At 34.7% G+C, this 26,246-nt stretch overlaps 1 protein-coding gene across 1 annotated transcript; it reads right to left on the bottom strand.

Moving 5' to 3' along the window:
- Positions 1-6,639: 6,639 nt before the first annotated feature.
- On the bottom strand, positions 6,640-26,187 carry Stard6 (StAR related lipid transfer domain containing 6). The gene is made up of 8 exons (XM_048806198.1): positions 25,510-26,187; positions 24,672-24,755; positions 22,551-22,648; positions 22,358-22,436; positions 17,237-17,366; positions 15,362-15,476; positions 12,880-12,973; positions 6,640-8,360 (listed from the first exon to the last, which is right to left on the bottom strand). The coding sequence occupies exons 3-8, from the start codon at positions 22,642-22,644 to the stop codon at positions 8,162-8,164; spliced, it is 711 nt and encodes a 236-aa protein (XP_048662155.1). The 5' UTR covers positions 22,645-22,648; positions 24,672-24,755; positions 25,510-26,187; the 3' UTR covers positions 6,640-8,161.
- Between the last annotated feature and the right edge of the window lie 59 nt (positions 26,188-26,246).

The raw sequence follows: 26,246 nt of genomic DNA, 5'->3' as shown, positions 1-26,246 counted from the left end.
CTGCAAATAGTGATAATTTAAGTTCTTCTTTTCCTATTTTGATGCCTTTAATTTCTTTCGTCTATCTAACTGCTCTGGCCAGTGTTTCGAGAACTATGTTGAACAGAAGTGGTGAGAGAGGGCATCCCTGTCTTGTTCCAGATTTTAGAGGGAATGCCTTCAATTTTTCTCCATTCAGAATGATGCTAGCCTGAGGCTTAGCATAGATTGCTTTTACAATATTGAGGTATTTTCCTGTTATCCCTAGTTTTTCTAGAGTTTTGAACATAAAGGGATGCTGTACTTTGTCGAATGATTTTTCCGCATCTATCGAGATGATCATATGGTTCTTATTTTTAAGTCTATTGATGTGGTGAATAACATTTATTGATTTCCATGTATTGAACCAGCCTTGCATCCCAGGGATGAATCCTACTTGATCATGGTGCACAATTTTTTTGATATGTTTTTGTATCCGATCCGCCAGAATTTTATTGAGGATTTTTGCGTCTAGGTTCATTAGAGATATTGGTCTGTAGTTTTCTTTCTTTGAAGTGTCTTTGTCTGGTTTAGGAATCAGGGTGATGTTGGCCTCGTAGAATGAATTTGGAAGTTCTCCCTCTTTTTCTATTTCCTGAAATAGCTTGAAAAGTATTGGTGTTAGTTCCTCTTTAAAGGTTTTGTAAAACTCTGCTGTATACCCATCCGGTCCTGGGCTTTTCTTAGTTGGTAGCCTTTTGATGGTTTCTTCTATTTCCTCAATTGATATTAGTCTGTTTAGGTTGTCTATTTCCTCCTGACTCAATCTGGGCAGATCATATGACTTAAGAAATTTATCGATGCCTTCACTATCTTCTAATTTATTAGAGTATAAGGATTCAAAATAATTTCTGATTATCTTCTGTATTTCTGAATTGTCTGTTGTGATATTGCCTTTTTCATCCCATATGCTAGTAATTTGAGCTCTCAGGTGCTGACTCCTTTTATTGAGGAGAAGCTATTCAAATGAGGCAAGGAGTCAGGTTTCAGGGGGCTGAGTCTAGCTTCATGATGTCCACTATTAGCAGGTTGACTGACATCTAGGAAGGCCACACCCAAGGGCACAGTAAGATAAGGGGACACACAAAAGATGTTTCCATGGAACATTCTATCCCAAACAGGGCAAGGGGTAATAGTACAAAGAAACAGGCGAGCATAGCTCCACCCGTGGGCGCAATTACCCCTTGTAGGAAGACATGCCTGGCAGGAAGACACCATCCCTCAAACCCAAGAAGAGCGGGGTATCTAGCGGCATGGCTGCTGCCTGAGGCCTCAATCACCCAGCTGGGGAGTGACTCAGTCTTGTGCAAGGTTGGCCTCCCACAATCAAGTAGTAAGAAAGTCCAACATCTTTTGAACTTTTCAAATAGAAGCAGCGTAGAATGGAGTTGAGTAACCGGTACACAGAATCTATCAAACGTGTTTGCATATATTTATAGTATGTGTGTATATATACAAAGAAAGAACTGCATTTAAAAAGTATTTTTTAGTTGTAGGTGGACACAATACCTTTATTTATTTATTTTTATGTGGTGCTGAGGTTCAAACCTAGGGCCTTGCATGTGCTAGGTGAGTGGTCTAGCACTGAGCACAACCCCAATCTGAAATTACTGCATTTTTAAAAGTGTTTGTTTCATAATAGTAATTTTTGTTTGAAATCACAAATTCGTAATAAAATTGATTTTGCAGTTGATTTATCTAAACCACTTATTTGGATATATATCAAACAGCCATACTATGGCATTCCTGTTCAGTTTTCTGTTTTTTGATGTAATACCCTGGCGGTGAAAAGGAAGCATGTACTCCTGGGATCTGTACATGTTTACTGAAGTGTTCAGCTCTAATCTTGGTGTTCAACCAAATTCAGTTGTTTGGTTTTAGATGGCCAAATAATCAAGTACATATTTTAGCATCATGTGTGACATTCCATGAAACTGTACATGAAATTAAGTGATCATGTAAGTTGCCATCATAACTGCTGTTAATGATTTCAGTATTAACAAACTTCATGTTTAGATTTATTAATATCTGAATATCCATTTCCAAATGATAGCTAAGCATTATAGATATTATCTTATAAAAATCTCATATGAGTCAGGTGCAATGGTACACACATATAATCCCAGCGATTTGGGAGGCTGAGACAGGAGGATCAAAAGTTGGAGAGCAGCCTCAACAATTTAATGAGGCCCTAAGCAACTTAGTGGGACTCTGTCTCAAAAAATAAAAAGGACTGGGGATGGGGTTTAATGGTTAAGCACCTCTGGGTTCAATCTCCAGTACCAAAAAAAATCAATGAAATTAAATCTCCTGATCTTTCTGCTGTGATTTCATCAAAGTATAAAGTTGTAATTATTTTTCCAAAGAAAAAAATGTTGAACTAACAATTATAAAGTCAATTTTATTTACATTTATTAATTATTGAACAGGGAAAGATTAACAGTTAATATAAATACCAATAAAGTGTACTAGATCAGTTGTAATGAAGCAAATATCTATGAGTCACCAAAAAAAGTATGATTTTGTAGCATTATTTCAGTAATAGATTAACGGCTACAAAGGTTGGCACATGGAAATGCGGGGCTGCACAACAAGGACAGAAAATATGTGGTATTTAGGCTTTAGGGCACCAGGGAGTTGAGAATACTGTCAATAAAGGTTGGAATAGTGATGAGGAAACTTCTCTAAGAAGTTATGAAACATTTGGCAGAACAGCTGCCTTGTGGTTCCCTGGAAAACAAAACATACCTAATAACATTTGGCTTAGGCCTAGGCTCTCTCCAGGCAAAATGTACAGAGTGCCACCTGGTGGAATTTAGCTGCACAGAATAGAGAATTTATTTTTTTAAGCATACCAGTTCATAAGTACAAATTAAATAGCCAGGAAAGTAAAATTGTCATCTTTTCTCCACATTCTCAAATTAGCAAAAGTCTTAGAGACATGACAAGTCAAACATCAAATCAAGACTATGACTATCAGATATTTTGTTAAGCTTTCAGGAGTTACAGTTCTGCATAGGTCTGAGGTGGACAAAGCTTAAGGGTGTGGTCCTACAGAAGCCTTAACCGAAGGTAATAGCAAAAGTTCAGGAAAGCATGTTGATACCCATTACAGGTGTGGCTTTGCTGTGTGGTAGAGAAAGCTCAACAGTTTTAAAGGCAGCAGCATAGTTCAAAACATCATGTGCCTGTACTAAAAGATAGTTCAAGCTATAAAAATGTCTCTGGGCCCCAGGTTTTCTTTGGCTTAAGAAGCAGCCTGAGAAAGTTACTAAGATAACAATCACTTCTTAAAAAACAGATGAGGGTGATGGGAAAAGGAGAACATTTCAGTATAACCAAAAGCTATGAAGAATTGAATCAGAGCAGCTCTCAGTGCTGGGTTATCAGAACTGTTAGGAACCAGTGACTATGCAGTTCCCATTCTTTCCCATTTCCAAAGTATACTGGTTCCTTATTTATCATTGTAGATTGTGTGTGTGTGTGTGTGTGCACACTGAGGCGGGGGGTTTCACTGTCTATAGATCAAGAGGAACTGCATCTGAACCTGACATGGATTGTGAAAGCCTAGACTTGAAGATTGATATTCTAGGGTCTTAGGATTGAGTATGTTTTATATGTTGAAGGAATTGTGATTATAGGCCAGAGAGTGAAATATGGTAGATGAATTGCATTGATACTCTCAATTCTTCACTTCTCTTTGTATTTGTACCCTTTTACAAACATATGACTTTATAATTTTACTAAAAGAGTAAATTCTATTTCTTTGCTTATTGGAATGACTTTGCCATAGGACTTCAGACTTGAAACAGCACTTATTCTTTCCTCCCCTAGCTACTTCGTGAGAACACACCAGGCTATGCTACTGTGGAATGAGAATCTTGAAGCAGAGATAAGTCACCCCAACGGTTGTAGTACACACCACCCTTTCTCAGGCAATCCAGGAGCAGTTGCCAGGCATGTGAGGGAGCTCAGCTGGTCCCACATAAATCACTGACCCAAAGATTTAAGAGGTAAATAAGGTTATTATTCTGAGCCCAATATTTTGTGATTGTTATACATCATTATTATGGCCGTTGGTAGTCATATAATCATAAATTATCTTCATCATATGGAAAAGAGCATATGAAGAAAGTGTTAGTGAAAAACATTGTTTTGTTCTGACCAGTTAAATCCCAAAGCACCTCTTTCAAAGCAAGGATAAAATTTAAGAATTGAATTTATTATATTATCATAATGATTTATTGCAAACTGCCAGTTTCAGTAGTTGCAGATCAAGAAGTTTCTGATTTGGCAAATCTATGAATCTTAAATCAAGGCTAATTCTAAAAATCATATGACTGAAAAAAAATCTTAAGATTTTATTTGTACAAATAAGTAAGATAATTGCATTTCTTGAACCTAAGTATTTTGTAGTACTGAAGATGTACAATATAGCATCTACAGATATATACAGTCTAGTATCTGAAAGTTCTGAGAAATTATTTTCCTTTACATTTTAATGTCAAAATTAAAAAAAAATTTGATAATGCACATTTATTTATTTATTTATATGCAGTGCTGAGAATGGAACTCAGTGCCTCACACATGCTAGGAAAGCACTCTACCACTGAGCCACCACCCCAGCCTTAATGTCAAAATTTAAAATGTAGCTGGGCGCAGTGGCACATGCCTGTAATCCCAGCTACTCAGGAGGCTGAGGCAAGAGGATCAAGAGTTCAAAGCAAGCCTCAGCAAAAGGAGGAACTAAGCAACTCAGTGAAACCCTGTCTATAAATAAAATGCAAAATAGGCTCAGTGGATGAGTTCAACCCCTGGTACCAAAAAACAAACAAACAAACAAAAAACCCAAATCTAAAACAACAACAAATTAAAATGTTGACTATTACTTTTTTTTTTTTTTTTTTGCACTGGGGATTAAACCAGGGGCACATCCCAGCCCCCCACTCCTTTTATTTATTTATTTATTTTTGGAGACAGGGTCTCACTAAGTTGCTGAGACTGGCTTTGAATTTGTGGTCCTCCTACCTCAGCCTCCTGAGTCACTGGGATAACAGGCATGCTCCACCATGCTTGGCTATTACATTAAAAAAAATAATAAATAGTTTTGGATGAAACCCTAGACTTACCCTTGTATTGTAGTTCATTCTATGATGATGATAATAGGAGCTGGCTTTAGCCAGGTCAAATACTGATTTTAAATACTTAGTTTTTTGGCAAAAATGTGCATTTGATTCAATGTGATTGCTTTTACTACTTTAAAATTATAAATTTGTACCACTGTAATTGGATCATTGGTCAAAATGTGAAAGACATTTCAGGTGAACTTCATTTTCATTGATAATAGATGTAATTTCTTATTTCAAAGGAATATGCAGCTGGCAGTTCATAACCATATGTATCCAAAAATTAAACCAAACTTGGATTAAGAATACTGGAAAAAAAAGTGTTAGTACTAGACAGAACAGGATTCTTTTCTTGCCATTATCCCCTAAGTAATGCAGTATAACAACTATTTACATAGTTTTATATTAGTTATATTGGTTATCACAAACTAGAGATGATTTAAAGTATATTGGAGGATGTGTATAAGCTGTATGCAAATACTATGCCATTTCATATAAGGAACTTGAATACATCTATGGATTAGAGGGAGGTTATCCTGAAACTACAGAGGATACCAAGGGATGACTATATATTATATTAAAATGTGTAGTTCAGTGATATGTGTGTTTATGGAGTTAGTGGTTAAAAAGGCTCACTTTCTTCTAAGAGTATAAATTGGAAGATAGTTAAAGTGGCATCTCAACAAACTAAGGCATATTCTAAATCAATATAATTATACCTTTAATTATATCTTCTAAAAATTTATTAGAAAAGGAAAAATAATACTCAGGGAAGAGAGAAGAACATTCAGAGTTGGGAACAGAAAGTAGAGATTTCCTTTAGTTCTAAACCATAGGAGCTTTCTTTATATTTCCCAACTCCAGGCATCTCCCCAACTATGTCTTCTCTCCCTTCCCAGGTTTCTGTACATCCTCTCACATAAAGTTGGCAGGAAGACAAACATCTGAGCCTAAAAGGCAATTATTGGCGTGTTAGATGTGACTTTACCATGGACAGATCTAATTATTCTTCATGGGAATGATATGTTATCTTCCTACACTTGAAGTTTGAAATTATTTTCTATAAAACATCAAACCTATTCAAGCCATAATTCCAAAAATATGTGTGCTTCTTTAGATTTATGATTTGAAATTTAATATTTACAAATAATGCAGACTTTATCCTGAAACTAAGTATCTCCTTAACAATCACTGCAATCCCCAGAATAAGATAAAAAAATCTTCCCTAGAGAAATTGCTTGTAAAATCAAAAAAGTATTAATGATGCAAACATATCAACTATGTAAATAAGAAGAGTTATATCAGGTAATTAAAATAGAAAATTTAAAAACCAATGCTATCAACTATGATATGTCTTTACAGTTGCATGACTCATTACTTTTTAGCTTAGATAGGTTTTTCTTTTTATTTACTTACATTTTTGAGATGGGGTCTCATTAGGTTCTCTAAGGCTGGTTTTGAATTTGTGGGCTTGAGTGATTTTCTTGCTTCAGCCTCCCAAGGAGCTGGGACTAGAGGTGTGAACCACCATGCCTGGCTGCTATTTTTTAAAAAATTTATTTTGAGATAATTATAGATTTATATGAAGTTGAAAAAAATAATATTACCTTTACCCAGTTTCCTCCAATGATAAAATTTTGGATAACTATAGTATAATATCACAACTAGGAAACTGATAACGATACCACTTTTATTCAGATTGCGTCAGTTTTACATGCATGAATCTCTGTGTATAATTTTATTGCATGTGTAGATTCGTGTGATCACCACCACAGTCAAAGCACGGACCAGGTTTATCACAAAGATCCTTCCTGCTGCCCTTTCAAAGCCATAACTACTTTCTTTCTGGCCCCCTTCCAACCCCAATAACTACTAATTTGGTTCTTCATTTCTAGTTATCATTTTGTTTTGAGAATGTTGTATTCATGGAAAAATATACTATTTAACCTTCTGAGATTGGCATTTTTTTATTCAGTATAATTCCCTTGAGACCATTAGAGTTGTATCAATAGTTTGTTCTTTTTGTTCATTAGTATTTCATGTATAGATTACTACAGTTTATTCACCTATTAAACGAATTGTGGATTGGTTCCAGATTAGGGTTGTTTAGAATAAAGCTACCATGAACATTTGTGCTCAGGTTTTTGTGTGAACATTTTCACTTCTGTGGGAAAGTGTGCAATAACTAGGCACATGTTTAGTTACATGAGACACTGCTAAACTTTTCCAGAGTGGCAGTGTCTTTTCTCATTCCTACCTGCAATATATGACTGATCCAGTTTTTTCACATCCTTGTCAACACTTGTTATCACTATTTTTAAAAGTCTTAGCCATTCTGATAATAATAATAATTGTTTTGACATCTCGTTTTGACTGTTATTTGTATTAACCAGTGGTCAATGATGTTGAACATCTTTTCATGAGCTCATTTTCCATCTGCATATCCTGCTCAGTGAAATGTCCATGGCGTTGGGTCTGTTTTCTAGTTGGATTGTTAATTAAAATGTGGAGTTTTAAAGCTCTCTCTCATTATCTAAATACATCATGTTTTGGATACACATCCTTGCAGATACTTTCAGTCTACACTTGTCTTTTCATCCTCTGTTTACAGCATCTTTCACACAGTATACATTTTAAATTTTATGATAAAAATTTCCTTTTATGAATCCTGCTTTTTTTGGTTCATGTTAAAGAACTCTGCTTAGATGTAGGTTACGAAGATGTTTTCCTAAAGGTTTTATGGTGTTATGCTTTGCATTTACATGTTCTGTTTTGAGTTAATTATTATGTATGGTGTAAGGACATGTCAAAGCCGCAGGATATGAGGTGCTCTAATGCCATTTGCTGAAAGGCTACCTGTACTCCATTGAATTGCCTTTGATCTTTTGTCAACATCCAATACGATTTAATACACTTAGGAGGATAGTGTATTTTTACCTATTCCAATGTTCTTTCCTTCACCATACTTACTAACAGTTTGTATGGTCTTAAATCTCTGATTTAATAGCAGAAAGGCCTTATTTCTTCTTTTGGAATGATGCATGACCATTATGATGTCCACGTCCTGATGGGGCTTTGTGTGTCTTTATTCCATCTTTTGCATTGAGGACGAAGCTTACCAAGTTAGAAGGCACGGTCTTTTCAATTATTGATGGGGACAGTTTTCCTCTCATTTCGGTTTGGACAAACATCACTAGTTTGGAATATGCTGGGTTTCTGTAAGCAAAGGAAGAGTTAAGATAAATAATTTATAGATTTATCTATTGAATTTGCCAGTTTATGGAAAGCAGGATTCTTGTCTTATTCACCATGGATTCCTTTCATAGTGCTTATGATAGGCTAGTTACTGAAAGAAGTGGCGGGAGTGGAGGGTGGGGTGGAGGGGGATGATAGAGTGATTTGTAGTCACATTCTTTTTTTTTTAAATATTGTTTTAGTTGTAGATGGACACAATACCTTTATTTTATGTGGTGCTGAGACTCAAACCCAGTGCCTTACATGTGCAAGGCGTGTACTCTACCACTGAGCCATAACCCCAGCCCCTGTAGTTACATTCTTATAAATAAAAATTTTACTTAAAAATATTAAGTACTTAGAAAATATATTAAAATCTTCAACAGAATATATATTAAAATCTTTAGCTTTAGGCATCTTTTCCTTTTTTTGATTTTATTGACTTTTAAAAATAATATGCATATAATTTAAGTTATAGGCATTTGTCAAATGTGTATATATATATATATATATATATATATATATATATATATATANACTCCTTTTATAGACTATCATTTAGGTTTTTTCTTACTTTTTCTACTATAAATAAAACTGCAACAAAACATCTTTGTGATGTATCCAGTCACACTTTTATTAGTACTTAGAATATCTGGGTTGATCATTTAACATTTGGATGTGCTATTTTCAAATTGCCCTCTAAGAAGACTAGTATTTATAATCGTTTGTTTTGTTTGTGGTGCTGGAAGTTGAACCCAGGGCCTTATACATATCAAGCAAGTGAATGATCACTGAGTTTACACCCCAGCCTTTTTCATTTTTATTTTGAGATAAGGTCTGCATAAATTGCTCAAGTTGACCTTGAACTTGCAACCTCCCGTTCTCAGGGTCCTGAGGAGCATGGGTTACAGGCATGAGTCACCATGTTAGGCAGAGCACTAGTATTTTATATTCAACCCTGAGATCTTCAAACTGGGGTATGAGAATTTGAACACTTTTTTTTTTTTTTTTGCACTTGAGATTGAACCGAAGGTCACATCAAATTTAGAATTTTGATTTTTAGTTTTTAGTTTAAGACAGGGTCTTGCTAAGTTGTTTAGGGCCTCACTAAATTGCTGAGGCTGGACTCAAACTTGTGATCCTCCTGCCTCAGTCTCCTGAGTTGCTGTGATTATAGGCATGTGCCACCACATCCAGCTTGAATACGTTTAAGGGAATAAAATTTCAAATTTTTAACTTAATTTGATCTCAGAATATGTCTTTGATGGAGATGTGGGCTTGTTTTTTCCCATGACCTGTTTAAAATAACTCTTTCCTTGCTTTACAGAACAAAGGCTTGTTTGTCATCCACATTGAAAAGTCCTGGATACTCCCCTAGTACTTTATTGTGGCATGTGCTAATGAAAAATTAATTTATTGGAAGTGAGTTGAGAAAGTGAATGACGAATGATTGGATAATAAATCTTTTTCTAATATCCTCATTAAAAATATTTTTGATAGGTATATGATTCATGATAAAGGATCCAGAAGGATTCCAAGGCATAGAATGTCATTTATATTCTTTTCATCTTAACTTATTTATTTATGTAAATAAAGTTTCTCATTTCTAAACCAGGCACAGTGGGGCATGCCTCTGAGACAGAAGAATCACAAGTTGGAGACCAGCCTGGACCTGCAAAGCCCTGTCTCAAAAAAAATTAAAAAAGGACTGGGAAAGTAGCTCTGTGGTAAAGTGCCCCTGGATTCAATCTCCAGTACCAGGGCAAGGGGTAGGCGAAAGGAGTTTCTTAATTTTTTATTTATAAAATAAGAATAGACTTGGTATTGAAAGTTGCCTCACTTATTAGTAATATCCATTTACAGTTAAACAAAATGAGGTAGCAGAAGTCTGTCTTAGTTTGAAACTGAGCTTTACTATTTTCTATGTGTAACCTTGAGAAAGTTAATCTCTGGGTTTCCACTTTATTTTCTATGAACTGGGCATAGGAATATGACCTATTTCTGTGGACACTTTGAGGATAGAAAAGAGTCAATGTGGGGCTGGGTTTGTGGCTCAGAGGTACAGCGTTCACCTAGCATGTGTAAAACAATGGGTTCAATCCTCAGCACCACATAAAAATAAAATAAAAGTATTGTGTTCACCTACAACTAAAAGACAAATATAAAAAAAGTGTCAATGTATGCAAATTGTTTATAACAATGCCTGGAAATAGTGCAAAGTTTTTCTAATAAAAAACTGTTTCCATAGAAGTTTACTTTATGCTTAGTAAGTGTATGACAAAAGTTATAATTTAGAATTTTGATTAATGTGTAATAATAACAACTTAAAAAAGAAGGCATTTAAAAAAAAACTTATGTATACTATGTTCACAGAAATAAAAACAAATTAAAAAACTTAAATCCATGTATTTTTGTAGAAAATTATGATAGGGTAATTAAAAAAGAATTCAAAGCCTAAAATCTATTCCATTAGGATGTGATTATGTGAGGGGAAGAATTTAATTTAAATTGAGGTTAAGGAGGACATAAAATTTCTGACTGCTATAGGTTGCATTTGTGATGGATAAGGGAATGGTAGGTTTCAAGTTGTTATGGTATTTAGAATCTGTAAGATACATTTTTAAGGGAGTTATACCCTTTTCATAAATTTAGTCCTATGAAGAAATTGAATGTGAACTTTAAAACATGCAAGGGGGAATACAGTTTTATACAATTCTTTTGGGCAATATGAAGACTGCTGCGCCAACCAATGTGTGAGTGTCCATTTTCTCAAACTCTTCTCTATTCAGAGCTTAGACTATTTTTACAATGCCTGAAATGGCTAGATTGCCAAGTACTTACTAGCAGTTTGTATGGCGCTCAAATCTCTATCTGAATTTACTATGGATTGATACACATAAGGAAGCATTTCCAGTATTTACTAGCAAGTAAGTTACTGCTGATGATATGTTTTACAAGTGACCTGCATGCCTTGTTCACAAATGTAGGCTGACCAAAATACTGGGCTTCATAGAAAGAGAAAGTAAAAAAAGAATCTTTTAAAAAAATCTTAATTTTTAAAAAAAAAAATCAGTATCTTTCCCTGAATCTGTGAATGAGACTGTATATATCCTACTCCAGCAGGATGGGAGGCAAAGTTCCCACCCAGAGCTTTGGCCCCATGGTTTCTGCAGTGGAAAGTTAAGAGTGACAGGGTGCAAGAAGGGTGCTTGCCTGTGAAGCACACTTTAGAATGTATAATTTCCCAAATAAAATCCCTGCTGATAACAGATTAACTCACTGATTTAAAGTAATACTTCTTTGTTTTGTTCTCTCCTGCTATGGGGAATAAAATCTGGGCCATACATTTAAAACAAATGAGTGGAAAGAGCACACATGATTTTTATTGTCATTTATACCAATGATCTTGTCAATTATTGTTAAAAAATAGTTTTTTAGTTCCCCAATTCAGTACAGGAAACACTGAGGATCATAGGTCTAACAATTCGTTTTATTTTAGCTTTTATTGTATAAATACAAAGTTTTACACCTTTTTTTTATGTGGCAATACCTTCTACTTAATAAGAAATCATTAGGCATAAATTAAAGCTTAAGGAATTTGTGAAATGATATATGTTGAAATAGAGTTCATGTTTTATATTATCTCTTAATCCCTAGGCTGGCCACCGGTCAGCAGTAACCTATCTCTGATTTCTCCAGCTTTTCCCTTATCTGAAGATAACTATTTGGATGTCTCATTGTATAGGTTGTCTGCTGGGGCAAGGCAGTCCATTTGAAAAAATTTCTTTAAGATAAAGCAATCATTGCTGGTAAATTTCAGGGGAATTTATTTCTAATTCACAAGACTCCCTAATAATTTATAGAAGTGAGTAATGGAGAAATGGAGAACATCAGGGAAAGTTTAACCACAGGGGAATGTTTGTATGTATTTGACTAATCCCAGAAACCTCAACTTATGTTTTACAGGAAATTGCCCATTCTGATCATACTTCAGATGAAAATAAGGTTTAGAAAAGTTGTTTTAGGCTGTTGGAATTTTTTTCAAATTTGTGTATGTGACTGCAATAGGAGCATAGGACTGTAGAGGAAGCAAATACTTAGACTTCAGATTAATCCTCACTGATGTTAGATCCAGGTTCCCACCCAGAAGTAAGCAATTTCAGAACCATTATAATTGTATTTAAAATTGTAAATTATAGAAAAAAAGTTATTTTAAAAATGGCACTTAGGGATAGTTTTTTTAAACAAATATTTTTTTTAGTTGTAGGTGAACACAATATCTTCATTTTATTATTTTTATGCGGTGCTGAGGATCAAACCCAGTACCTCACACGAGCTAGGTGAGCGCTCTACCACTAAGCTACAACCCCAGCCCCAACAATCCCCCACCCCCAACAGAATATGCTGGCACACGTTTCTACTGATGAACAGGAATACTGAACTAAATCACAAGTTGAACTAAAAAAAACTGCTAAAATATGTAAATGCAAGTAACACTTACTCTTTCAGAGGTGAACATACATAGCCACAAGGATGGTTATAACCTCGGACATAATTTGAAGATGGAGGATATTCTGGGAAATCCACACTTTTAGCTAAGAGATTAAAAAAATATTAAAATGAAACCTAATTCACAAAGATAAAAACTATTGCCAGAAGCATATTTTAGAAATATATAACACTTATTTTAATTTAGTTATCAATTATCAACATTAGCATTAATTTTATAGGTATATACATTTGCAATAGTATTTCTAAACATGCTGTTATCTTTTTGTTTTTAATTTTTAATTTTTTTAATTATAGATGAACAAAATATCTTTATTTTGTTTTTATTTTTATGTGGTGCTAAGGATTGAACCCAGCACCTTACATGTGGGAGGAAACTGCTCTCCCCACTGAGCCACAACCCCAGATCCCTGCTATTATATTTATTACTTTTAACAGTTTTTCTTGTATAAAAATTACTTCCTGAGATTTGAAGCAAAAGAAGAAATAGCAAAAAGACCATTAATGTCATGGTTTGAATTATTTTTTATTAATTAAAAAAAAATAAAATGTTTAAAGTGACTAGTTTAAAAATGCTCTCTTTCGCTAATTCCCTATAGCTAACTGCAAAGTATAAAGATCAGTAGAATTTGTTTTAGTAATTATACAGAAAAGTATCTAAATTGTATGTAAATGCAGACAGAGGTGATTTAATTTATGGCTATATATACTCTTTCTAAAATTTTTTTTAAAAAATATGTTTATTTGGGGACTGGGGTTTTGGGTCAGCGGTAGAGCGCTTGTCTAGCACGTGTGAGGCACTGGGTTCGATCCTCAGCACCACATAAAAATAAATAAAATAAAGGCATTGTGTCCAACTACAACTAAAAAAATTTTTTAAATATATGTTTATTCTACACAACTAAATCCTGTTCTTGTCAGAGGTGGTTAATTTTATTATGTGATTTGAACATAAGCAATCTGTTATATGGGAAATACAATCTGAAACAGGTTTAAAAGCCTATATGGTTGAATGAATTTTCCATTTTTGTATAATTATCTTAACAGAGACTATTACATTGGCCTAATGGTACTTCCAGAAGTAACAGTAAAATATTTTTCTCTATTTAAAATATGAAGATTATACTTGTATTTTGTTTTCAAAGAAATAAGTCTACAAACAGGCATGCATGTGTTTTTTATGAGGTACACAGTATGGTAGTCAGCACTTATTTTGGAAAATCAGACCAGAGGTTTTTATTTCTGGTTCAGCTGCTTATTAGTATGCAATTTAATTTCCTAACTGCTTAACTTCTGTGAACTTCAGTTTTGTCAATAATGAAAATGCATGCAAAATATTTAGCTCAAAGCAAGGTTCAGAGTAAGATAAATAAAACTAAGAAAATAACCCACAAGTATTCATCAAAAATTCATTCAATAGAAACTTCTTATAGCAAATTCAGTAGTGATTTCTGCACTAAATGACTGATTACCTTTAGTTGTTGGTTTTACCCTCTGTGCTTTTAAAAATTTCTATCTGATCACTAACAGATAGAAATGGTCTGATATCTAAATATAGAAAATAACAGATTCAGACAAGACAGCATTTTGTATTGTAGGTAATTGATACATTTTATGTTCTGTCATTTCAAAAATGAGACAAAAATATGTGAAGATGATGAACATCAGCTCTTAGTGGCCTGCTGCAAAACAGAACAAAATGGATTTGAGTGACAGCAATTAGTTAGACTGGGCAGAGTAACTGAAACTTTGTTGGGAAATGCTAATTAAACGTAATTGTCTCTATCCCCATAGTAGAGGAAACTATTCAGAAAAGAATAGTAAAATTAAATCAATTACAAAGAAAACCAGGGATCTTTGCCACTATTCTCCCAAAGTCTCTCCACCATAAGTTATTAATGTCTACCACAACTTGGTATGTTTTGAGTCAATAATGCAAGCAAGGAAATGGTTACACATTCACATTTTACAGAATGACATATTTGCAAAGGAGATGCTAAGCATATATCAAGGTCTTCAGTTTTTAAAAGAAATTAAAGCACATTTATGTAATGACCCATCTAGTGGAAATTTCTTCAATAGTTACTTCAATCATTTACTATATATGGCCATTCTAAGAAATTGAAGTATAAAATTATATATCCAAAAATTTAATTTTGCTTCTATGATTTAAAAAATGTATATCTTGAAGTTTTAGTCTATAGGCATCTCTATCTATTAAGTCCTACAGAGTTTATGCTGTAAAAGTCCAGGAGATGACATAATCATTGGCTATTATATACATGACACCTCCTAAGCTGGGTGAAATATATATTTATCTACTTGATGCATGTATGTATTTGTCCTACTGAGTAAATAAAAAATTAAAGGAAATAGCTGAAAATAAGAGTTTCTTCCTAACTGCAAATTAAAGGGAAAAGTTTTATTAATGACTCATTGTAATTCCAAGATGTGAGCAAAACATTTCAACTTACAACTGATAATGTTCATGTTCCCTTCACAGCGCTTGATGTATACTAAGTCGATAAAGTCTCGGGGGGAAATGGAGCCCATGGCAAAACTTTGTGTTATGGTATGACATATAAATGTGTCCTGCAACAAATCAAATCACAAAGATTGCAAACATTATTTAATATTTACCATCTGTATTGTTCCCCAAGGAACTATATTGCACACGTTGCATCTCTGTTTGGAAAAAGCAAGGCTTTGCAGTTTTCAGATCATTATCATCAAATCAGCTTGCATTTTCAGTGTTGAAGGGGCATGAGATCTACAATTATGAGTGTAGAAGATTCAGGGAGTACTTAAGATTGTCTACTCTTTTAATTTTTAGATGTAGAAATCTGGATTACTATGAGGTGTAACTAGCGGTTCTTACCAATTTTATTCTTGCCCTTTATAACCCATTCTCCTATTCATTGCCAGAACTATTAATCGTCATACTATTCTTGTCAAGTCCTAGCCATCATAATGCTTAATATCATCTGATATTATCTTTTTAATTGCTTACTTGCTTATTATGTCTCTTCTGAGGGAATGTAAGCTCTGTGAAAGAATGGACACTTTCTGTCTTGTATTCCCAATGCCTGAATAGTGGGTGCTCCAGTGTATTTGTGGAATGAATTCATTTGTTAAAAAAACATAAATATCTGTCTGGGGAGGAAGGGACTGGAATAAATCAGGATCCTTTTACAAAACAGATTCTTTTTTCATTATTATTACTATTATTAAATATTATTAAATAATAATAATAATAATAATAAGAAGAAGAAGAAGAAGAAGAATGTTTTCAAGCTTTTTTTTTTGGTACCAGGGATTGAACCCAGTGTCACTAAGCCATTGAGTCACATCTTCAGCCCTTTTCTCTTCTATTATTATTATTGTTATTATTTTATGGTGCTGGGATTGAACCCAGGGCCTTGTGCATGCAAGGCAAGCACTCTACCAACTGAGTATATCCCAAGCCCCCAAACAGATTCTTAAGAGGGAAAAAACAAACAGTAACATAAATGGAGAATAAATTTTAATATATCACAGTAAGAATTGTTTTTCATTTTGGGTGCTTACTTTTATAGCAGTTTTAATGAGTGAGATCTGTCGTGTGCTGCATGAATATTAAGAGTCCTCTACGTTGCTTGTCTCCCCTTGTTTCTACCTGTTTACCACGTATCATTCTTTCTCTGTCATCCCCTCTTGATCTTTTTCACTCTATTTTCACTTTCCTGATCTTTTCTTCCATCCCCTTTTAAAATACTCACCTCTCACGTTCACTCTTCCTCTCACCTGTCTTCAACTTTCTACTGTGATCACCTATGTTTTTCTGTTCTTTTTATTATCCCTCTTCATATCTATTTAACTAAGACAATGTATTTGAAAGTATTTCTAAACTGCAGCCTTTTATGTAATGATACTTCTTTACTTTATATTTTATCTTTAGTCCTCAGTGCCACATGCTGTTTGTTTGGAAGTCCTAATAGCAGATATCTGCATTGTTCCTGTTTTGTAATGTAATATAACTAAAATATGTCTTGATTTCCATGCAGGAATGCTTAATTTTTGTTTTCTATGTCATGGAGGTAAATCCCCGAGAGTTCAGATCCCTAATAACAAAAGGTACAAGAGACTTTGCCAGATTCAAAATGTGATATGTATTTACAAACAGAATGATGTTAATTGTAATTAAACTCTTGATTAATAAGGAGAAAAGTTTTAAGAATTTTATAAAAACTTTCACTCATTTGAATGTATAAATACTAAGTGTCTACATACATTGTTTCAGTAAACAAATCATTAAGATATAAAACTAAAGATGCATTGACACAGAAAAGTCTAGTATTAAAAAAATAAATTTCCGAATCAATCCTGTGTATCATATTGTATACTTTCAATGCTTTATCCCATGCAACCCTGTTTCCAGGTTGGTAGAGGAAATCAGATAGTTTAAATGTTGATTCTGGAATTATCCCTTCAACACGATATCTATAGTTAACAAAATAAAGAAAATTTAATACTTAAGTTTAAGCTGAAAATAAGCTGCTATCAAATTTGAAGACAGGCAAATTTAACGAATAAAAATCCTGAAGGTAATACACGTGGAGTATTACCTTATCTGAAATACTTGCAACTAAGATTTTGGATTTTTTAAAGATTTTGGAGTACCTGCATATACATAATAAGATATCTTGGGAGAAACCTAGTTGAAACACAGAATTCATTTACATTTCATATATACCTTATACACATAGCCCTGAAGGTGATTTGTCTGTGCGTGTATGTTACTGGGGATTAAACCTAAGGCGTCACACTTGCTAGTAAGTGCCCCACCACAAAGCTGCATCCCCCGCCCTTTTTATTTTATTTTGCCATAAGGCCTCACTAAGTTGCCTAGGCTGGCTTTGAACTTGGAGCCTCCTGTCTCAGTCTTCCAAGTCACTAGGATCACAGGTGCTGAATATAATGTAACACAATATTTTAAATAATTTTGTGAATGAACAAAGCTTCATGGTATGAAGTTACCCACTCATGGTATCATGTTTTGTGCTTATGAAGTTTTACATTTGGAATATCTCAGGTTTCAGCCTTGAATTACAGATTTTCAACTTGTGTCAGCAATTTAGTACACTAATATCCAACTGGAAGTAGCAATGCTTATTTAAACGTGTACTGCAATAATTGAATTTCCAAGTTAATTTTTCTACTAATTTTGTTTGCAATATTTTAATGATCATCTTTTTTAAAGGGTTGTTTTTATTTATAGTTTTCTGAAGTCTTTCCACTAACATTTACCTGCTGTTTTTATCATAAGCCAATGATCATTGATGAGAAATTTGTGTGGTTTGTACCTCATGGCTCTGATTTTTATTTATTTATTAATTTTGGTACTGGGGATTGAACCCAGGGGCCCACTGAATCACTGAGCCACACATCCCCAGCCCTTTTTTAATATTTTATTTAGAGACAGGGCCTTGGTGAGTTGCTGAAGCTGGCTTTGAACTCAGGATCCTTCTGCTTCTGCGTCACAAGCCATTGGGATCACAGGCAGGCGCCATTGCATCTGGAGCCCTGACATTTAAGAACATAATATGGTCTAGAGCAGGGTCAGTAGGCTCTTCAGTAGAAGTCTGGATGATAAATAATGAGCTTTGCAGGTCACATTCAACTCTGCTAGTGTAGAGGTAAAGCATCCATAGATAACATAATGAATGGATATGGCTGTGCTCTAATTAAGCTTCATAGATTTTGAGTTTTGAATTTCATTAATTTTCACATGTAAGGAAACATTCTTGTTTTGATTTTGTTTCATCCATGTGAAAAATATAAAAGTCATTCTTAGTTTTAAGGCTGTGCAGAAATAGGCAGCAGTCCAGATGTATTCTACTTGCAGTTGTTTGTCAACCACTGGCCTAAAGGAACTAATACTGTTCCAAGAGTAAATTCCAGCTTACCATCAACAACATGGGAAAATAAACCTTCGTGTATGTTTGGCTGTATACCAATGAAATTAAGACAGTGTGAGAAAACTGAATTCAAGCTCAATATTAACATAAGATTGACAGATGAAAATAAAGTCAGAACAGTGTGGGTCACTCTTTCTCCCTTTGTCTTTCTTTTCAAAGCAAGGGAATAAGTTTAAGAAAAATCAAACTTCTAAACTTTTGAAATTTGAATTTCTTCAGGAAGTGAGGTAAAAAATAATACTATTACTATAGAAAATAGTTGTTATATTTGTAAAACATTATTACTCTGAGCCTTTGCTTTTATACTTTGGTAAGCAAGGAATTCATTAGACTACTTCTCTGTATGTGAATTTTTCTCTAAAATTTTAGTTGAAGCCAGGCTTGGTGGCATAGGCCTGAAATCCCAGAGAATTAGATGCTGAGGCAGAAGGATTGCAAGTTTAAGGCCATTGGGAAATTTAGTGAGACTCTGTCTTAAAAGAAAAGAAAAAAGCCAGGCATGGTAGCATATGCCTGTAATCCCAGTGGCTGGGGAGGGTAAGGCAGGAAGACCACAAGTTCAAAACCAACCTCAGCAATTTGGCAAGAGTGTAAGCAATTTAATAAGACCATGTCTTAAAATAAAAATTAAAAAAGTGCTGGGGATGGGACAACACAGTGGTTAAGTGCCCCTGGGTTTAATCCCTAGTACCAAAAAATAAAAAAATAAATAAAAAGGCTGGGGGATGAAGTTCACAGGTAGAGTTCCCCTAGGTTCAATCCCCATAAAATAAACTAAAATAAAAATTTAATTTAAAATTGTTGGTTTCTAATTTTTTCTGTGAGCTATTCTCAAATTCCTTCATGTAAATGTTCCTTCCTTCAGATCAACAAAGTTTTTTTATTTTTGAAAAAATATGAATTAATGTTAAGTAGGTGTCTTACTTTAAGACTTCTTTAAATCTTAAGAGTGAATCTCCAAGAAGAGACTGTATGGAGTGTTTTGAAAATTTATTTGACCCTGCAAATCATTTTTCCCCTGTAGTGCATTTTGACAGTTTACATTTCTCCCAGACTCTAGTTTGGCAAACCATATTGGACAATAGTATATATCTCATAGGTATATAATGTTTATGTCTGGTTACTCATTCTAAATTCAAATGTATGTTTCTTACTTTGATTATTTGCAGTTCTTTTAAACTGTGAAGATGTGAAGCAATGGAAAAATGTAAGCTCCCCTTGATTGGTGGTAGTCTCACTTTCTTGCTCTCCTCTGGGTAATGTAAACTTTCAAATGAGGCATACCAACCTGGCCAACATGCCCAACTTGATTTTCTTTGTTAGCACCTAAATATATGCCATAACTAATAAAAATATAATATATATATATATATATATATATATAGATAGATATATAGATACTGTCTCTTATACNTATATATATATATATATATATATATATATATATCTCAACAAGTATAAACTGCACCAGTCATACTCTTTCTGGACATAACCATAGAAAATTTAGAAGAATCAGTGGGCTGTGATTGAAAAACATGCATGCAAAATTAAGTTTCATGTACTTTTTATTAATTTTAGTTTTGAAATATAATTAAAGAAGGGTTTGACAAATCCACTGTGCAGTAAGCAGTCTCTAAAACCTCCCCAATAAACCCCACCTCCTGATATTGACACCCTGAGTAATCCCCTCCATTTTGAGTCAGGACTGTATGTGGTAATTCACTTAATATTGCAAATGTGATGGGATGTAACTTCTAAGATTAGGTTGTGGATTAGGTTGGCTTTTATCTTGTTTGCTCTATTTCTTGCTCTCTCCTAGATCCCTCACTCTGAGGTAAGTAACCTGTCATGTATTTTTTTTTTAAGTTGTTGATGGATATTTATTTATTTATATGTGGTGCTGAGAATCAAACCCAGTGTCTCACACATGCTAGGCATGTGCTGTATCACTGAGCCACAGCCATAGCCCAACCTGTCATGTCTTAATAGTTCTATGGAGAGGCCCACAGATCAAATAACAAAGAAGGTTCTAGCCAAGAACCATCAAGGAACTGAGGCCCTCAGTCTAACAAGCCCACAAGGAACTGAATTTGTGATACTATGTGAATGAGCTTGAAAATAGACCTTCCCTTAACTGAACCTTCAAGTGAGCCCTAGGCCCCAGCTGACATCTTAGGGACACTTTTGAGAAACTGTCTGATATAGAGGAATCAGGCTAAGCTGTGCCTGGAAAAATGTCTAAGATACTAAATTATAGTGTAATTTGTGCATCAATATATAACTGGTACACAATGCACATAAATTCCATTCAAAATGTGAGTACAAAAAGTTCTAATTGTTTAGTTTTGCAACAGTTAAATATCTCTGATAAAAAATTTCAATAAACTTTGAAACAGAGAGTTTGAAACAGCCTAAGGGAGGCTATTTGACAGGATCTTTGCATTATATACAGTACCTTGCTTAAATAAATACTCCAGACATATTTGTAGACTAAATGAACAACTTTCAAGGTTTCTTTGATGCATAGGTTTCTGCCTACATTGGTTTTGTCTGAAAGGTAATAAAAAGTCACATGATCCAAAAATTTATTTCCTTGGAGGGCCTAGACTTGACTGTACTCATTCTTTGCATCATTTGGCACTTCTATAAGTGCCACTTTAGTCACTAATTATTTAGATAACAGGAAAGCAGTATTTTTCTCATAACTGTTAAAAATGAATGGGAAAAATCATACCAGCTTTGTCCAATAGTAGAAAATTAGATGTACAAGATACATTTTAGTAAGCAGTTCAAAGGAGTGGATTCTAAATGAAAAGGAATTGAATAAAATTTGGTCTTCTCAACAATACATGATGATCTGAAGAAACTGATGTGATATCATAAGCAATAAGTGAATAACTCTAAAGAAGTTAGAAAACATCAGCACAATTTCCCTTAATGTGCTTGCATATGAAGAAGTAGGATCCTCAAATATTTCCTTAAAAGCAACCTCTAGAAAAAATTGCATGTATCGGCAAGAGAAATAAAATGAGGAAGAAAACTACTTTTTATGGTTCATTTAAAAGGAAAGGTGAAGAGTTTAGAAGACCATAAAATACTACTGCTAGCTAAAAAATACCAATGTGCTTTTATAAGTAATTATTTCTTGAAGTGCAAATTTCCTATATTCATGAATTATTCACTAGAAGGGATTTTTTTTTTTTTTTTTTGGTGGTACTAGGAATTGAACATAGGGCCTTGTACATGCCAGGCAAGTGCTTGACCACTGAGCTACACACCCAGTTCAAAAGGATTTATTTATGTTTCTGTGTGATTATCTTCAGGTGTAAAGATAAAGGATGAGATGGTATGTAATTGGTTTATTATATTAATACTACATTTCAGCCTATTGACTAAATAATGTTTCTTGATTATTATCATATAATGTTGTAGTTAATGAAGCAGAATTAAGTTCCAGATAAAATAATGCCATTGAATTTAAAAAAATGAATGCAAATAGGAACATGTACTCACAGATTTCCGAGGAATTTTCTAGATGCCTTACTGGAAACAGTTATCTTTTTCTCAAAGGGGAATAAAAATCCAGAAATAAATTGTCAATTATAGAAAAAATACATTTTTCTGCTTCATAAAAGAAAAATATTTAAAAAAATGTTTTTATAGTAAATTCTCAAAAAAAAAATTCTTGAAATATATTTAACTTTTCTTACTGAAATTTTAACCACTTTCCAGCCGGATGTATCTTGATTGTAACTTAAAACTTCTTGAGCAGTTTGTTGGGCAATTGCCTTATAGTCCATCTATCTGTAAAGTTTTAGAAACAAATGATTGATAAGAACATAATCATATGAAAACTTTGTTTTCTCTTGTTAAGACAGGATTCCACCAAGTTGCTCAGGTTGGTCTTCAACTTATGGGTTCAAGAGATCCTCCTTCCTCACCTCCCAAGTAGCGGGACTACAGGTGTGTATACCTAGCTCACATACAAACTTTTAAAATGCTACATTCTGGGAGCTGGGGTTGTGGCTCAGAGGTAGAGCGCTCGCCTAGCATGCGTGAGGCACTAGGTTCAATCCTCAGCACCACATAAAAATAAATAAAGATATGTGTCCGCCTCTGCCTAAATAAAAAAACAATTTTAAAAATGCTGCATTCCATTTTAATATAATTTCTATAATACCTGTCATCTAGCAATGCAACATAATTACTTGTTGATTGCATGCATGGGTAAATCCCTTTCTCTTTTATAATCTTTCAAGTGAGAAACTGTGGTAATAGTAGGAAAAGCCAAACTTTTGCAAACACACAAACCTGAATTAAATCTTGTTTCTGCCACTTATTTTGTAAAGCATATTACTTAATATTTGTTTTTTAAATTTTCCTCTTGGTGTAAAATTGAGATAATACCTATTCTGTAGAATTAGCATAAGGATTAGATGAGATACTGCATTTAAATATTGTATTTCAGTGTCTGTTATATAAGAGTCATTCAATAAATCATTATTATTTCTAACACTGTTGTTCATGTGCTCTTGGGAACTGACTTTTTAAAAATGAGTGGCAGTGACACTACATGATCTGATCCTTTGTTTCCTGTTCACTTAGCTACAAACATACTGACCTCCTGGCTGTTCCTTAAATATAACCAAGCAACTTTGTACCTCAGGGTCTTTGTACTTGCTATTCCCTCTGCTTGGAAAACTCTTCTCCAATGTGTTTACATGATTGATGTGGTTTGATTGGTGTCTTTCTTTAAATGCCACTTCCTCAGAAAGGATCAGATTTAAATCTATTCAATTTAAACACATTTACTGAACTGCTACTTGAACTTAGGTACTGCAATGGACTGAATGCTTTTGTCTCCCTAGAAATTCACATGTCAAAATCCCAACCTCCAATACGATGTTATTAGGAGATGGGACCTTTGGAAGGTAATTATTAGTCATGAGGACAGAGACCTCATGAATGAGACTATAGTGTCCAAATAAGAAATCGCAGAGTTCATTTGCCTTTTCTGCCATGTGAGGACAAAGCCAGAAAGTGACAGCCGAAAGGTGGCAATATGCAACACGGAAGAGGGCTTTCACAAGAAACCAATATGATGGCAGCCTGATCTCAGGCTTCCAGCCTCCAAAATTGTGAGGAACAAATTCATTTACTGTTTATGAGCCACCCAGTTTATAGTAATCTTGAAGCAACTTAAAGGAACAGCGGTAGGAATAGCAAAGAAGTTGAGTAACATAATGTTGTTCCTGTGAATTGAGTTCAGAAAGCTGTAGACTCACTGGCCCTTCTGCCCATCAAACCAGTTTTCAATTAGGGAAAGCTGACAGGTATGGTGCAAAGAATCAAAAACAGCTGGACTCAAATGCTAACCTTACCACTTATCAGAAGCTGTATTTTTGAATAAGTTGCTTAATTTTAACTTAAATTTCCACATTTATAAGTTGGGATAATAATACTTATCCCATGGAGTCTACAAGGATTAAGTGCATTAACGTACGTAGAAGTGCCTCAAACAATGAGGGCCTTGTGATAATTGACCAAAAAAGTTAGTGTCTTTTCTTAAAATGGACACACTTAACATCATCATTAATTTTTTTTCAAAACGCTGCCTCCTTGAGCACATTAATAAACCATCTTAAGAGTTTAATTATCATGTTAAACCTCTTCAAAAACTCCTTATGTTGGATCATAAATTTATTTCTTGTTTAGTTCTCCAGCAAGGCACAACAGGTAGATACCTTTTTTTTTTTTTAATATTAGAAAAGCTTTACTAAACCATTATAACCTCCTCTTTACTTCTAGTAGATCCTTGTTTCTTTACCTTTCCTAACAAATCTAGTCCAGAATTTTAGCAGTCATTGAGACTCTTCTCCAAATCCTCATAGAAACCTCCATATCTGTTAACCTGGAAGGAAACAAAGTGAAAGAGAATTACTTTGATCCATGAATTAGGTCAATATATTTGATAATTTCCTTCAAATATTCTCAGTGTCCTTCATTTGTACTTTGTGTGTTTGTTAGGAAATTTTGCTCTATATGACCCAAGATAGAAGAAAAAGTTAGTACAAGACACTTTAAAGATACTGTTTATGAAGAGCCTTTAGAAACTTAAAAAAAAAAAAACAGATTATAAAATATTTAGTAGAATGTAGATTTTTTTTTTCTGAATAGATTTTAATTAAAATTATGAAAGTAACTGTGGCATAAACTTTTTTTCTCCCCTAACTCATCACCAATGAAATCTCCTCTTTAAGCCCAGTTTGGTCATTTGTCCTAATTTTAAACAAGTCCTAATTTTTTAAGCTCATGCCATTAATTGTCCTTGGCTGATCCCTGACCTGGGCTTTTCCTAACATATAATCATTTTCTAACAGCGACTTACTTGACATTGATTGATCTAAAAATTTCAGATTATCACTAGCTATAAACTCCTGCAGAGACTGTCTTATTGTTTTCTTATCAATAACTCTGATCAGTAACAATTTAATTTCAATTAAATTCAGTTTAGTTGAACCACTAAACTGAATTTTATAGCTTCTGGACTTTTATTTGCTAAAAGAAATGGGAAGGCAAAGTTTAGCAGGTGAGAGAGGCTAAGGCCTCGGGATGCCTCAGCCTGGGGAAAGTAGAAACAGCCAACAAGACTTCAGTGGTATTACCTGGTGACATACTGGATGAGCTGGAAAGCGTTCAGATGGAGTATTAGACAAGGACGTCTTCACCCACAGGGTCAGTGGAAAATAAACATAAACCAATATTGAGATGGCATCTTTTTCTGACACACCAGTTGGATGAACTGGATTCTTGGCGCCTCACATCCTGTCCCAGCCGTGGAGGTAGGTTCACACATGCTGGTTTTGGGTCTTTACATCTGTTTGTATGAACGCCCTGTTTCTGGGCTGCCTGACTGGGCCCCCAATCCGTGGTGGTCACTGCCATTCTTCCCTGGGAATCAAGGTCCCCAAGGGGTTTGTTAAATCCCATCCCAGGCCCAGCTGCCTTCTGCAATCCTGCATCTGCTCTGGGTACCAGGAGCTGGCTGCGAGCCCAGGAGGGCCGGCTCCGCGAGGGACCGGCGACTAAGGAGCGCGGGAAACAGGTGGCGGGGAAGCTGCCTGCTCGGGACGCCTCAGCCTGGGAGGGCCTTCTCGGGAAGCCGGAGGCCGAGCTCACGTGCAAAGACCAGGACGAGGGGCCTGCCTCTCAGCGACAGGAACCCAGGCTGCTATCGCCCCCCAGTCCCCTCCCCACCGTTCGCCTCCTACAGCCCCGCGCCAGGGTCGGCCTGTGGGCTGCGCAGAGTGGCTGAAAAACGGCGGCGACTGNTGGGTGAGTTAGGCGGGAAAGAAGGGCGTCTTTTCGAGCGGCGCCCCATCCTCGGACCGCTCGAGGGAAA

This window comes from Marmota marmota, unplaced genomic scaffold (genome assembly GCF_001458135.2).
Source record: "Marmota marmota marmota unplaced genomic scaffold, marMar, whole genome shotgun sequence".
NCBI lineage: Eukaryota > Metazoa > Chordata > Mammalia > Rodentia > Sciuridae > Marmota > Marmota marmota.
Note: the sequence above shows the minus strand (reverse complement) of the source record. Positions and strands in the feature narration are given on the sequence as shown.